This window comes from Acanthochromis polyacanthus, chromosome 6 (assembly GCF_021347895.1).
Source record: "Acanthochromis polyacanthus isolate Apoly-LR-REF ecotype Palm Island chromosome 6, KAUST_Apoly_ChrSc, whole genome shotgun sequence".
NCBI classification, from domain to species: domain Eukaryota; kingdom Metazoa; phylum Chordata; class Actinopteri; family Pomacentridae; genus Acanthochromis; species Acanthochromis polyacanthus.
In genome coordinates, this window is record NC_067118.1 from 8,627,122 (window position 1) to 8,642,714 (window position 15,593).

At 41.5% G+C, this 15,593-nt stretch overlaps 1 protein-coding gene across 3 annotated transcripts in view; it reads right to left on the reverse strand.

The window, feature by feature from the left end:
• Positions 1-4,505: 4,505 nt before the first annotated feature.
• Positions 4,506-15,593, reverse strand: part of atp2b3b (ATPase plasma membrane Ca2+ transporting 3b) — a 79,479-nt gene continuing 68,391 nt past the window's right edge. For 2 of the 3 annotated variants that reach the window (XM_051950224.1, XM_022218161.2), the window contains one exon: positions 4,506-11,206. In XM_051950224.1, the coding sequence (XP_051806184.1) occupies positions 10,709-11,206 (498 nt within the window). In that variant the 3' untranslated portion in view covers positions 4,506-10,708. The remainder of the gene's footprint in view (positions 11,207-15,593) is intronic. The other variant, XM_022218162.2, reaches the window with a different exon arrangement.

Below are 15,593 nucleotides of genomic sequence, written 5' to 3' on the forward strand. Positions count from 1 at the left end.
GGTAGCGTACATCCTTAACTAGATTGATATTTTTATGTTCTTTGGTAGTCAAGTTGGTAGAAAATGGTGTTCTGAGTAACACGGGCTCTGAAACAAACGGTATTCCTTTAGGTTCCTAAGACTAGAACCGCTGGTATGTGGAGGAGCAAACTGAAACTTTGGAACCTGACTTGTGGTTTAGACCTTCTGAGGTTTGTTACTTAGCTTGGTTTTGTTCCCTCAGGTGTTTCAGAAGACACCAGGTAGCTCAGTTTTTAAGTTCATAGCAAGAAGAGTGATTTATCTAAAAAACAACACTTAAGACTTGATCATAAATTATAAAGTACCAAACTGACAAACACTCCCTATTTCTGCCGCAGTGTTTAGAAGGCTTCTATAAGTTCGTGGCTTGTTTTAATTTTAGCAGCATCTTTGGCACTCTTTAAATACTAAAGTTCAGTGTGTATTTTGATCTGCAGGCCACATTTGTAACAAGAAAAGTGCTCGGAGAGCACAGCACTCTGCCAAGGCTGCTCGTTCCCCCATATGACACTGTCAGAAACACTGCATCTCTTTATTAGTCATCAGAAACCACGGCAACATGGAATATGGTCATTTAATACAGATGCAGCCATAAGTAAAATGACCTTGTGCTGAGCACAGGTGTGTTTTATGCATGTGTACACATTGAATTTCTCTTTGGGAATAAGTAATCTTATGTAGGGATAGCAAATTTCATGACCTAATTTAATCAATTGTTCCTTGTATCATTTCTGACATAAATCCACAGTGGTGGATTTGTAGTAGGATCACAGTCGTGATCATCAGCAGGCAGCTGATACAGTGTTCACTTGTCTTCGCTACACTGCCGCTAACTTGCAATGACACAGAAATCTAACAAATCTGTGGGTCAGCACTATAAACTGCATCACGGCCAAAATCTAATCGCACAATCCTTGTCATTTCTGACTTTCCCTGAAAATTTAATTGAAATCTGTTTTTCTGTGATGTTGCTGATAGACGGACAAACCAACGCTGATCATCACGTTACGGGGCCGTGTTCCTTGGCAGAGTAATGCTGTAATTAGAGAATTAACAAGCATTTTATCCGTCTCATAATCCATCAGTTATTTTCTTGACTAATTGTTGAATTGTTTGGTCTTGTAAGGCTTCTGTAAATGTCAGAAAATGCTGTCAATGACTTTAATATACTTGGTTAACTGCCTTAGAGAAGGAAAGAAACCACAAAATATTAACATTTATGATGCTGGTTAAGAGAATTTAAACCTTTTCTCTTGAAGTGACGTGAACCAGTTTATCGACAGTCAAAAATAATTGAACATCTGACAGCTGGTGGGTTATTCATTGCAGCTCTACCTTAAATGGAGAGCTACACAATTTTAGAATTTTAGAGAAACAGTGGACTGTCCTGGTTTTAAAAGTCCACACATTTCTGCAACTAGCAGCTGTTCAGGAGTCAGAAAAACAGTTCACTGGTGTAGAAATGGTTTTCCAGCTGGAGAGTTCTGTCATTTTCTAGTTTCAAACTTCTGGGACAGCTTTATACAAAAATATTAACGCTTAGAAAGATATTAAAGTGACAAACTGCTGATGGTTAGTTCGCTGCAAATAAATGTGAATCAAAGCTGCAAGTTCCTGATCCGCTGCTGCTAAAATTACTGGTTTAAATATGATTGATTCAGTTTGAGGGTCTTGGTTTTGTCCACCTGCAGGGTCTCTTGGTTAACAGACTCACATTCTCTCTTCTAATGACCAGTTAAAATGTCTGTAGTGGTGAAAGTAAAGTCTGCACCGTTAATATCAGTCTCCGTTAAACACTGATTAATGTGAGCGTTTAAACTCCTGGATAAAGTTGATACAGATTCCTCACAAATCTCACCTGCTGGGATTCAGATACGAGTCTGCAGCCACCAACACTCCTGCAGTGACTGAAAGGAGAAGAAATGATGGCGCTTGATTCATCAAAGTACATTTAAGAATGAAAATACTGCTCTGGAAACCCAACGTGTGGTACAGATGGTTTCATAAATGCAAGAGGACGAATAAATGCTGAAATACAGGTGAGGCTAGTGACACCAAAGCATCAAATGAACCACACAACATGCTGCACGTCCACAGATTATATCATTTACATAAAGATATGATGAACAGCAGCTACATGTTTGTAAAGCATGGAGAGGCTGCAGAGGAAGATTTCTTTTTCTGTTAAGCACGTTGTTATATTGCCATGTTCATAAACTACATTACAAAAGTTTGGATAAAAGTTGAAGTGTCTGTTCAGAATGCTTTCCTTAAAAAGTAATATGAATTCTATGGATTTTAGGATATATTTACTGCATGATCACACTTTGCTTTCATTGATAAGCACCATTTACCTTTACGTGTTCATCGAAGTTACCAGACAACTGCTGAATAAATATTAACAAAGGAAAAGAAGGGCTTAGTTTTAAAGTTGAGCTGATTTACAAGAGTCACAACTTCAGTGCAGAAATAAAGAAAACTAATCACATTTTGCATAACTCTCTTAAGCTTTTTGGCTTTTGAGAGTTTGCAGACAAAAATCTCAATAAATATGTGCCGCATCCAAAACTAGAAAGAAACAGCTGAGTAAAGAAACAAAAATCGAGATACAAATACCTGATATATACAGTAGAAATGTATTCTGATGAGGAACTCTTTATATAATAATCATAATTAATCATGAAACCATGGTAATTTTTTATACAAACTTGATCTTGCTTCCAAACATTTGGCCTGTAGTTTATGTATGAGGAAAATGCCAATATATTTTGAAGAGGTCTGTTGCAGTTTGCAAGAAAATTTATGTCCCCCCTGCCACACACACACACACACAAATAAAATAAAAAGTTCTAAATAGGTAAAGTGTTGTAATGCAAATTTTGCAGCTATATATAATTCTATTCAGCTTTATTTTCATATACTGCCCATCCAAAAAAAACTTGCACACTCTAATATTTCATTGAACCGCCTTTAGCTCTGAGAACGACACACACATCGCTTCGATAAGCTTCTGCAATGTCACAGCATATATTTCTGTCCAGAGATGCATTTATTTTCTACCAAGATCTTATATTAATGATGACAGTCGGACCGCTGCACAAAGTCTTCTCCAGAACATCGCAAAGATTCTCAGTGGGGCTGAGGTCTGGACTCTGTGGAGGCCGATCCATCTCATACTCCCTGATCCACTCATTCCCACTGTGAGCCTCATTAATCCTGGCATCATCATCATCTTGGAACATGTCCATGCCATCAGGGAAGAAAAACTCCACTGATGTAAAGACCTGGTCATTCAGTATCTTCAGGTATCAGCTGACCTCGTTCTTTGGGAACATAATGTTGCTGAACCTGACCAACCCCAGATCATAACTCTAACCCCCACAGGCTGGTAGACACTAGCCATGACGAGTTCATCACTTCATCTACCTCTCTTCTTACCCTGATGCCCCCATCACTTTGGAACAGGGTAAATCTGGACCCATCAGACCACATGACCTTCTTTCATTGCTCCAGACTCCAATCTTTATGCTACCTAGCAAACTGAAGCCTTTTTGTCTGATTAGCCTCACTGATGCATGATTTTCTTAGAGCAACAGCTGTTTAGTCCAAATCCTTTGAGTTCCCTTCACATTGTTTATGTGGAAATACTCTTACTTTCACTATTAAACATAGCCGTGAGTTCTACTGTTGATTTTCTTACAATCATCTAAGAATTTATTCCTCTAAGATGATGGTTCTCCACTATCCTTCAGGTTTTAACAATGTGTAGGACGGTTCATAATCTAATTTTAGTAGTTTGATCTCCTTAGTTGATTTCGTTGCTTGATGCAGACCAATAATTTGACCCTTTTGAAACAGATTAGCATATTTTCCGGTTGTTTAAGAAATGAGAAGCTCCTCACTGCATCAGCTATGGTTAAATAAGTTGTTACACTTGGAACGTATTCATCACTGCAGTAATTGTCCAATGGAAGTCTCTTACCTATTTGCTTACTTACATCCAGGTGGTGACTTTTTTGTTTTTTACAAGCAGTTTATATTATACATACATGTGTGTCTATCAGGGTGAATGCATAATTCAGGCTGAATAGAACGACATATAGGTGCCAAGTTCACATTAGGGCATCTTCCATAGAATGTCCTACATCGATTGCATATTCATATAATGCAGGGGGAAAAAACCATCATTTTGTACAATGCAATTCTCCAAAATGCTTTTCAAAATTACCGACAACAGAAAGGGCACTCTTAAATGGAATTACACCTGCTATGTTTGCTGTGAAAAATGGGGAAAATGAACACATTTGGTCCGGCAGCTTCACTACTACAGCCGCCATCTTCATAAATGAACAAACCGATGATTACACAAGCACCAGGCGTTCTTCAGGCTGTTAAAAGTGGACTTGAAATCGTTATTCTGAGATGAGGTTACACATTTCAGCAGAGTCTTGCATCAGTGCGAACAAACAACACGGGACCACACAGACTTTGTCAAAGTTATTATTGTAGAATACTTTGATGTATTTTTTCTTTCATACAGACAAAAGGTGTTGGACTTAATTCCCATTAAATTCTCTTAGATTCTCATACAGATTTAGTCTACAGTATACAGGTGTGTTCTTTCTCATATATAGATATTTATTCGCTTAAATAACAGGCAGGTAACTCTTTAATATATTCAATAGTCTTTATGGGTTTTTTTCTTTTTTTGGTCTTTTTATCGTTTCAGCACAGTTAAGGCTGCATTTTCTGTCTTCAGAACAGCACTGCGTTGTGCAAGAAGGGGGACCATTTCCACAAACAATATTTACAACAGTATGTATAATGAATAATGTAAAACCTTAATTCCTTCCCGTTCGTCACATGGCAGTAAATACTTGCGGCAGATCTAAGAGAGCAGCCTAAACAGTGCGTGGACGCGCTGCACTTCTGCGGCCTCTAGCTCTGCGTCGCCCTCCGGTTCTTCCGTCCTCCGTTGGGTCCCCACTTTGTCCAGTCCTTAGATCATAATGAGGTACATTTTGTATCTCCTGTTCTGTATTTACAGAGTGGTGTCTCTGGTCTTAAGAGACTAGAAGTATCTCCACACCTCTGCACACTTCAGGGGCTGTTCAATGGACAGAAAACACAGCCCTCAGAATATGCTCAGGAGAATGTGCAACTGTCTTTTTTTCCATCAGTGGGAGCACCGGTGGAGAAAATCATAAGAATAATAATCATAATAATAATAATCATAATATACAAGCGCTTCCATTTTGTTGTTCCTCTCTTTACAAAAAGCAAAAAGGAGTTAAAAGAAAGAAAAAATATAAATAAATAAATTTAAAAAAGAAAAGAAGAAAAAGAGGTGTAACAGGAACATAGTACCTGTAAAATCAAAGATGCACATGTGCACATTTGGGCGATCTGTACAGTAGTGGTGCAGTTGTACAATTTTATAATTCTGATAAATAATATGTTCTTTTTCACATTGTGTTTTGCCTTCTGTGAAACTGTCTCACAACATCATGATGTGCTGGACGGATGGACAGAGATGGCTGGAACTGGACAGTCAAATTTACACCAACTGTAGATTATCCCCCACCCCTCTTTGTCGTTTGGTGTCTGTTTTTTTTGTTTTGTTTTTTTCAAGTTGTTTTTTTTTTCTTTTCTTTTAATACCGCCGAAAGCACTGATGTAGCCGTGCTCAGAGGTGCTGAAATAGAAACAGGTTACAGGATGTGTTTTGTGTGTGTTTGTGTGTGTGAGAAAGCAGATGTGGAGAGATCATAGCACACAGAAGTGACAGTAGCCTAAATGATTTACCAACACATAAAGAGTGACATTAATGATACCAAATGCATGCTTCAAAACAGACAGACCAATACAGTGTCGCCATCCGGGTCGAGGGTGGCGACGATGATGATGAGCATTCAAGAAGACAGAGTTCTGTACAGGTAGGGGGGGTGTTTTCCCAGAGAGCCCTGCGCGCATCCTGAAACAGAACTAGCAGGACAGACGTGTTCTCTCGCTGTGTTTCTACTCTCACGGCCGGGTTCAGGTGTTTGGCAGTCTGGTTGCATATTATCTGCCCCTTGCCTTCCTCTGGCTGGTGGGAGTCGACCGAGGGCAGGGTAAAGGGGGGCGGTGGGGAGCAGGAAGGGGGACGACGGGGAGGGAGGCGGCGGAGGAGTTTGCATTGCTTTGCGGCGTCGCGCTCCGAGGCAACATGAAGTCAGCGGTTCACCCACACCTAGTGCATCATGGGATACAGGAGGGCACTCTCACACCCGCTCTGGAATGTGATGTCTGGAATGTATGTTCCATGGAATGTTGAGATGGAGGTGACGGTGGACCCGGTGTCACATGGGAGGCCTTCTGATTTAATTTTCTTTTGTTGTTGGGTGTGTTCATGCAGCGTGTCACTGGCCTTTGCATTGTACAACATAATGTGTCACTCCAACGATTTGGGAAATGGGCTCACTGGCTTCCTTGATACCAGTTCGATATTGACTGTAAGGAACTAAATCTGTCTGACGGCAACTCTAAAGCCCAACAGTTGGTCATTTCTCATTTGTTTCATCCACAAAGGTCAGCCCAGAAATCACATAATCTTCCGCAAAACCACCTCTCTTTGGTTAAACCATCTGATTTGCAGTCTCACATAGCCAGACTATTCTTTACTGCTGATACAGCGCTGTGTAGAATGATCTGACTGCACAATATTATCATTCTACTATAGTGGGGGAAACCAATCACAATCATCTTGTGATTTAAAGATGAAACAGCTCGTCTGGCTTGGCCCAAAAGAAACACCTGCAGCACCTCTAAAGCTCATTAACAGGTTAGCCCACGTTTGTTTCTTCCACGAAGGTCAGCCCAAAAATCTTATGGCACAAAACTTTACAACCTTACTAAACCTACGAAACCATAATTTGTTGTTTCCTCTCTTTGGATAAACCCTTTTGAAGTCTTGCATATCCAGACCGTTCCCTTCTGCTGATAGAGTGCTGTGTAGAATGGTCTAACTGCATCTCATTATCATTCTGTTATAGCTGGAAAAAAAAAAACATTCTCGCTTGTTTGCATTTCCTTAAACTAATCTCAATCGCCTAGTGATTAAAAGACAGAAAACTGTGGGGAGCAGCTGGATTGGCTTAGCCCTAAAGAAACAAAATCCTTCTCGCAGCACATCTGAAGCTCACTAACAGGTTATTTCTCATTTGTTTAATCCAAGAAGGTCGGCAGGGAAATCACATAATCGTCTATAAAACCACGTCTCTTTGGTTTAACCCTCTGATTGACTGATTGCCAGACCATTCGCTACTACTAGCACAGCGCTGTGTAGAATGGTCTGACTGCATCACATTATCCATCAACATTCTCACATAACTGCCTCTCTTTGGTTTAACCCTGAGGTCTCTCCAATTAAAGTCCCCATGGCCAGCACATTTTCTTCTCCTGACTCAGCGCTGTGTAGAATGGTCTGAATGCACAACATGATCATTTTACTTGTTCATAATTCTTGTGATTCAAAGATGGAGAACAGCTTTCGTAGCTTGGCCCAAAGGAAAGCAAATAATTCGAGCAGCACCACTAAAGCTCTCTAATGGATTATTTCTCATTAGCTTTATTCACAGCATCAGCCCAGAAATTCTACGGCACATAATCTTCTACACAACCAAAATTCATTGTTTTTTGTCGTTGGTTTTGGTCTTTCCATTTGTCTCACATAGCAAGACCCTTCTCTACTGCTGACACAGCACCATGTTGAATGGTCTAACTGCACATCATTATCAGTTGGCTGAACTCGGCTTCTCTGTATTTCTCTGTATTTACGATTATCTTGTGACTGAAATTTTCAGTGTGGACGTTGTTGTGGTTGTTTCCTGTAGTGAAGTGGACTTTGGAAATGGTGAATTGTAGATAGCGCAACAGAAACATCTGGTGAGTAAGACTACTCCAATTTTAAACAACTGTAAAAGCATTAAGTTGATCTGTTTCTTTGTCAGCTTATAATTTTGCGCCTCAAGTTTGAAGAAGCTAAATGCACCAAGATTGTTTTTTTTGTGTTGAAAAATGAATAAAACGTGAAAAAATGCAATTCCTTTATGCTTGAACTCTGGTTATATCGCAGCAGACATATTCAAACAGCCCAGTCTGTGCTGAAAAAGAAGTCAAATACATGCTTGTATTTTCTTCAGCAGAAGGCAACTTGACTTTTCTTTTTAGTTCTTGAAGATGCTTTACCTCAAACCCAAGAGGCCTCTTCAGTTCTGCCTTTTGGATGAGAGGTGAAACACCTTCAAGAGTCCTGTTGCTTTTCAGTGAAGCTCTTCGGGCTACCATGACCCAGACGACTGAGAATCTGCACAGGCAAATGATTGTATTTCTCAGTCTGCAATTTACACACCTCAGAATGCAATTTAATACTTAGCTCATGATCATACTATCTAAAGTATGATTGATTTTTTTCAGCACCTCCCAGCAACAATTTCAGATGACAAAATGCTGAAACTCCACAAAAAAAGACTAAACAGCCTCCTGCAGCACAATCCACTGTCACAACAATCCTGCGTTTAGTTTGTGGGTGTGTAATGTCTCCCAGCAGCCAAGAGAAACTAATTTCTGTTACTTAGTGAGCTTTAAATGTGCTGAGATGTGCATTGGACCCAGTCTAGATGTTTCCTCTTGTATCCAGGCTTTGTCACATTCAAGCCTCACATTCTGCACAGATGTAAACGTTGATCTTCTCATCCAACACTCAGCAGGAAAGCAAATATAAGTATTTTCTTAAGTGTCAGACTGCTTCGTTTTGATATCCCAATCAAGAAATTGTACATCATGATGATGGGGAATGTATGAGGACGTGAGACATGAGCATTCATGGTTCACACCTGATAGATGTGAGTGGACTAAAGCTAAAACTAAACACTGACACTAGACGCGAGCCTGATTGGTGGAGATTTTTTATGTTGTTTTTTAAAAAAATTGTAAGTGACGTACAACTGGATTCAATATCCAAATGATCAAATGAAACAATCTCTTTGTCTGTGGAGAGGGTGCCGGTCACATGACGGAGTACCACCCAATGGCACGTGAGCAGGAGCGGCTTTCGGAGTGAGTGCATGTTAGTCTTAAAGGGCCATCGCCTGTGCATTGCGTGTTTTGATGGCGTTTTAAAGGGTTAATGCTTCACAAGCGTTCAGCTGGGTTTTTTTCCAAAAAGAAAAAAAAAAGCTGAAACACACACACACACACACACACAAACACATGTGTACAGACACCCGACAACGACGACAAAAGACCAAGAAGGGACAAGACAACGTGAGCAAAGGAGGAACAGCAAGAGAGAAGATGGGGGGAAACAGAGAATGAAGGGACAGAGGAGGAGGTCACCGTTGGGTTCACCATAAATATTACCCACACATACTCATGAGTTCGTTGACATGGCAGGAGGCTGTAAATTAGGTTTTGTGCTGTATGGAACTAAAGAATGCATACATCCAAATTAGCATGAGATCCCACATCTCATAGCTGATAACAGATAACAGGTCATGATGGATAGGGAGGCATTCAGGGACTGGGCGGGTGATGAAAAGTTCAGTGTTGTTTCTTCCCAAACATTCAAATTACCTATGTGTGTAAATAATATATATATATATATATATATATATATATATATTTATGTGTCCCCCCTCCCCCATCCTTTAGTTGTTTTTTGCAGCCATTCTATTACTATTAGGTTTAAATGAACAGCATCTTTGTTTGTGATTTCTGTTTTTGTTACATTTTTGTCAGTTTTTTCTTCAGAAGAGACAAGACAACACACACACACACTGAAAGAGAGAGAGAGGGGTGACAGAAAACAATTAAGAAAAAAATCTCTATAAAATTTCAGAGAGAAAGAAGAAATAAATCGAGCGATGTAAAAAAGAAAGAAATGAATGAGCACCATTATGTCGAAAAATAAAATCAGAAATGGAAATGACTGAAGTCTAGTTTAAAGCTTTACCAAAGCGTTTTTTTCTCTTTTTTTCTTTGACTTATATCGCGAGCAAAGCAGTGACTTTAAAGTGGCCAGATAAATGTTGAGTGGGTCAGTGAGTGACGACAGCACTAATGATGAACACCAATAGAAACAGAGTGAGTCAGCCCCCATAGCCACGTGGCCCTGTTCTGCTGAAGCGTTGAGGGGATGTTTTCCCGGTTTTCCGATGCGTCTGTCACCCCCCCAATCCAATACCTCCCCCATCCCGAACGCCACTCAGGGGCAAAAACGCAGTGTGTGGTGAGGGTATGTGAGGTTGAGGTTGAGGGTGGCGGCGGTGCTGGGCGAGGCCGGGTGGTGTTCCTCAGGGAAGGCGACAGACCGCTGGGTCGGGTGGAGGGGAAGGTGGTGGGGAGTCAGGGGTGAGAGGAGTTGGGGGTCAGGGGAGGGTTGGGGGAGTCAGACTGAGAGGGCTGGAGCAAAGGGCAAAGGGAGGGAAAGTCGCAATGTTCTCAGGGAGCTGAGAAGAAGTCTCCAGCCATTGTCCACTCCCTCCAGGTGCCTCCCTCGTCCTTCGCGTCCTCGTGTGAGCTCGTCATCGGGGGAGATCGAATGAAAATGTTCATGTGAGTGTCCTCAGCCCTCTCTCGCTCTCACCCTTTACCTCCCCCTCCCCCAAGATTCCCTTCCTCCCCCACAAACCCATAAAGAGCTCAGTTATAAGGAGGTCTCCACACAGTAGAGATGGGCCAGGTGAGGGGCGGAGGGTTTCACCGGCCGGTCCCTGCCGTGATGGTTATGGTGGTGGTGCTGTTGGTGGCGGTGGTGGTGATGGTGGGGGCTCCGGTTGTTGCTTTTGTTGCCGTGGGTGACCATTGAGTCGATGCTGCTGCTGCTGCTGCTGCTGTTGTTGTTGTTGTTTCGGTTGCACGGGGTCACCGGGAGGCTGTACTGGCGGTAGGGGCGGGTGGGACGGGTGCGGGCCGGGGGCTGGGCAGGAGGGGGTGGCGGCTTGCGGAGGGCCGGGTGCAGGTGCTGGTATCTGCTGAGCTCTGATTCGTCGTCCACGTCTGTGTCGTCGATCAGCGGGATGTTGTGGATGAGGTCGTTGATGAGGAACTCCGGGTGGGCCATGAAGTTGTGGATGGAGTTGCGGGATTCCGGTTTCTCCCGGCCCTCATACAGTGAACTACGGAATGCTTTCACCACTCGCATCTAAACAAAAGAAAGGAAAGACGAAGGGACCACAAAAAAGAGAGAGGAGAAAGTCAGACATAGGAAAGGGAAAAGCAGAGACAAGGGAAACCCGGAGACAGACAGACTTGTGTCCTCCAGCAGACAAACAGACTGACAGGCAGACACTCAGGGCCAGGTGGTTACTATCACAGTTTAGTCAAAGTCTCTTATAATTGTTTTTTCAGTTTGTTTCTGATTAAAATGATCTGATTCTAGAAAAAAAATCTTCCAGGCTACCCTAAATTAAAAGTACAACAATCTTTTGGAGAACAAGCACCTTACAGAAATATTTGCAAAATGTTCTTTTTGCCAAGACAGATGCAGGCTAATACCCACAGTCTACATTTGGTGAGTCAGACTACTTTAACAGCAGGAAAGCTGATGCAGTTTTTTTGTCTATGGGTTTAATATAAAACTAGAGCCAGCAGACAGTTAGCTGTGATCAGTATCTAGACTAAAAGCACAGTTTTGCCATCCAAATTTGTCCAACACCATTGTCTATGAAATATCTATTTTCCACCAATGCATTCAGGTGTTTGTAGGTGGAGACATGCTAGCTTTGTCCTTCCTGCTTTTAGCCTTTATGCTAAAACAAGCTAACCAGCAAACATCTAATGATCCCTGATATGAAAACAAACAACAGTATATCTTCAAATGGCTGAAATACTACTTTAAGGTGCAAATAAAAAAATCTAAATGAATACCACTCTAGGGGTAAACTGATGACCAAATGGCCTCATAGTAAGCAAGTTTGATTTCTTCACATTTACAGTCTCTCTTCACTGTTACTGTCAAATAAATGCCCCCAAAATTAATCTTAGACAAACATGTCTGCATGCTAACTGCAAGACTGCAGTCAGCAGACAGTTAGCCTAGCTTAGCAAAAAGACAGGAAGCAAGTGCTCAGTCTGAAAGTAACAACCAGCACTCAAACCTCTAAATCAATGCTTGAAAAAGTATCTTCTCATGACTATATGCTAAAAATGAGTCGACAGCTAATCACCACCAAAGATTATTTACTGTTTTTACTGATTTTACTTATCTATTAAGCTTACTGTTCAAGATAACAGCCAGCAGACAGTTAGCATAGCTTAGCACAAAAATCAGAAGCAGGAGCTCCGAATGAATGGAATAACCTACACTCGAACTTTGACATTAACGCGTCGTATCTCATTTCTGTTTTTTGTACAGAAATCTGACAAGTTGAGGTTTTGCAGATGTTTACATGTTGGACTGTTTATTCCTAAAGTTAAAAGGTTGCATTGTTGAATTGTGGAATTAATTTAACCCTTCTAGAAATGCTTATTTTCAAGTATACCCCAATCCTATGATGTATTTGATGGTGGACTTTGTGCTTTCAGTGTTTATGCTCTTGGCTGGAAAGCAAATCTCAAAATTCTGAAATATATACACGACTGTTCAAAAGTCTGGGGTCACTTAGAAATGTCCTTATGTTTGAAAGAAAAATATTTTTTTAATGAAAAGAGCATAAAATGAATCAGAAATACAGTCTAGAAATTGTTAATGTGCTAAATGACTATTCTAGCTGGAAACTGCTGATTTTTAATGGAATATCTACATGGGGTACAGAGAGAAAACCCTTTTGCAATTATGTTAGCACATGAATAAAAGTGTGAGTTTTCATGGAAAAAATGAAATTGCCTGGGTGACCCCAAACTTTTAAACGGTAGTGTATATTGAAAAAATGTCCTCTTCATTATAAGGATAATAAAAGCATAAATTGAGCAAATAGTTTTTACTACTTTGTTGTGTAAGGTCGAAATTTGGTTATAATAGGGCAAGGCAACTTGGATTAATGGATATACAAATAATAAAATTTTGTGCAAACAGGACATTTTTGCATGAGTAAAATTAAGCAAAGCTGAGATGCTGTTTTTTTTTTAATTTTCAAGATAAATCATGTGTCCTCAGTGTTATTCTTTCAGGAGGAAAACTGCAGTTTTTCTCACTTATTTTGCTCAGACCTTGTATACAGATGGCATTTCGCAGACTTTGTAATTACATTACTGTAACTTTGGCAACACCAACACCTTGACTAATTCGGTGTCAACTCAGCATCCACCTGATCCTGTGGGTCTCCAACAGACAAAAGTGGGAGGGGAAAAAACAGTGTTTCAAAATGAGTTGGCTGATGACATGTTTTTTGTTGTTTTTTTCTGTCAGTTCTCACACCTCAATCAGACCTCACAAGACGAGAGCATTCAGTAGCCAAAATCACATCACAAAGACCACAGAAGCTGCAAACGCTTTACATCACACATACGTGGCATGTTTGTGTGTGTATGTATGTGTGTGTGTTTGGTGGTGACAGGTGGGAAACACTCACACCTTTGCACACTGGATCACATGCATGCACACACAGATGAGGGTGGTTGTTAGGCACAAATGGAGAAGAAGCAGGAATGGTGAGTGTGTTAGTTTAATGTACGAGAAAATAAGAAAAATTTGCAAGAACCTATAGCGGTGACCACACACGCACACACATAGAAAACACACAAACATGCAAGCAGCAGCAGCAGTGTAACTGTGGGAACCAGCAGCTGAGTCGTCTCCACATCGTGCTGCTTGGAGCTGGACGCCTGCATGCATCGCACAGCTGTCAGTCATGGGTGCTGTTTGTTAAAGAGAGCCGGTTCATACACTCAAAAACACTTCGACAGCCAGACAGTGAGTCAGTCAGCATCTCTGTGTGCATACAAACACACACACGCACGCACGCACACACACACACACACACATGCACGTGTGTAAAGTGTACTGCGGCCATGCAGCAGTGAGAGACAGCAGAGTGATTGAAATGATGCTAATGCTGATGATGAAGTTGCTGCGAGATATACATAAAAAAATCTTGCAAAACTGAAAAGTGACATCACAGAGAATCAGCAGGTTAGAACAGAGTGTGATTGGTTAGATTACTAGAAACAGAAGGTGATTGGTTCAAAGGCCAGAGCGTAGCTCGGGCGTCAGCCCTGTCACACATAGAGAGGCAGCCAGGTCATGCTGAATCAGATCTTTGTCACTTACGCTCTCTTTCTGCCTCTCACACAAACACACAAACACACATCAGAGTGAGTTCTATGAGTGTACTTCAAGGTGCATTATGCAGTGTATGGTGTATGCGTGCATAAACACATTCCTTTGCCATGGCAGCTGGTCCATGCACCCTTCCCCCAAAGCCCAAACAGAGGAAAAGAAGCAGCATGAGCTCAAAAGAAACAGAGGCAGTTCAATGCAGATATACTGACAGGCAGAGGCAGGCAGAGCCCTACATAGAGACAGTTTGGCCAAATGACATCAACAGAGAAGAAGCTTCACTGCAACACCAACTGGAGCCCAAACTGTGATTATGAGAGGTGGATGATCAGGTAGTTGAATGGAGATAGATAAGTGCTGCAGTTGGCCAAACTAGGAGGAGTCTCTATATATGACTCTGACTCGTATGATAGACTGAGAGACAGACAGACGTACAGACACACAGACAGACGGTCAAGCAGTAGGTTCAGTGCTTATCTGTTTTTCCAAAGAGCCTGTCAGACAGTAGAAAAACACCTCATGCAGACTGAGAAGGTTTCAGAATGTTACTTTCTCACTTCGTCAGCGCTTGGTTTGTTTTCATTTTGTCTCCATGGGAAGAGTAAACTTTCGAGTATACAAACGCCCACAGTGTGACCAGAGAGGCCTGGAGGTCAGGGCACTGCTGTGTTACTGATTTCTCTCTCACCCACTTCCTTTCTCTCTCCCTCTCTCCCTGTTGGCTCTTTCAGCAGTGCTTAATGGAAAAACAATGATGGTTAAAGGAGGAAATAGGCGCTGGAAGGTAGAGAGGCTGCTGTGTGCAAAACAACTGCTGATGAGGAGAGACTGCAACGTAAATACAGGGAGAAGCTGTGAGGTAGATGACTGGTTAATGACTCCTGATTCCCCCACAGTGCGACTGAACTCTGAGGAGCTCCCACCCCTTCATGTGATGACTGAGCCGCAACACCTTCATCAATTCAGTGCATGTACTCTTCACGTCTCCTACTCATGTCTTTTAGGGAGGACAAACCGAGGGAGGAGGTCGAAATCCTCTTTTTGAATGTGAAATGACTTCAGCAAAGAATTGAGGAGCTGAGGAGGGTTTGGATCCTACTTCCCTTCATCTTTCCTGATCACAGTTAACTTCACCTCTTTACTGTAACTGACAGTAGATTAAACTAGCTCAGTCTGAAATGAAAACAAACTGGATCCATAGATCCGTTCTGAAGATCCAGAGGGATCACTAAGGTCCAGCACAGCTCAGGTGGATGAAAGTATGAAACAGACTTTTATCACTTTGATATCTCCCCTAAACATTTTTGTGATT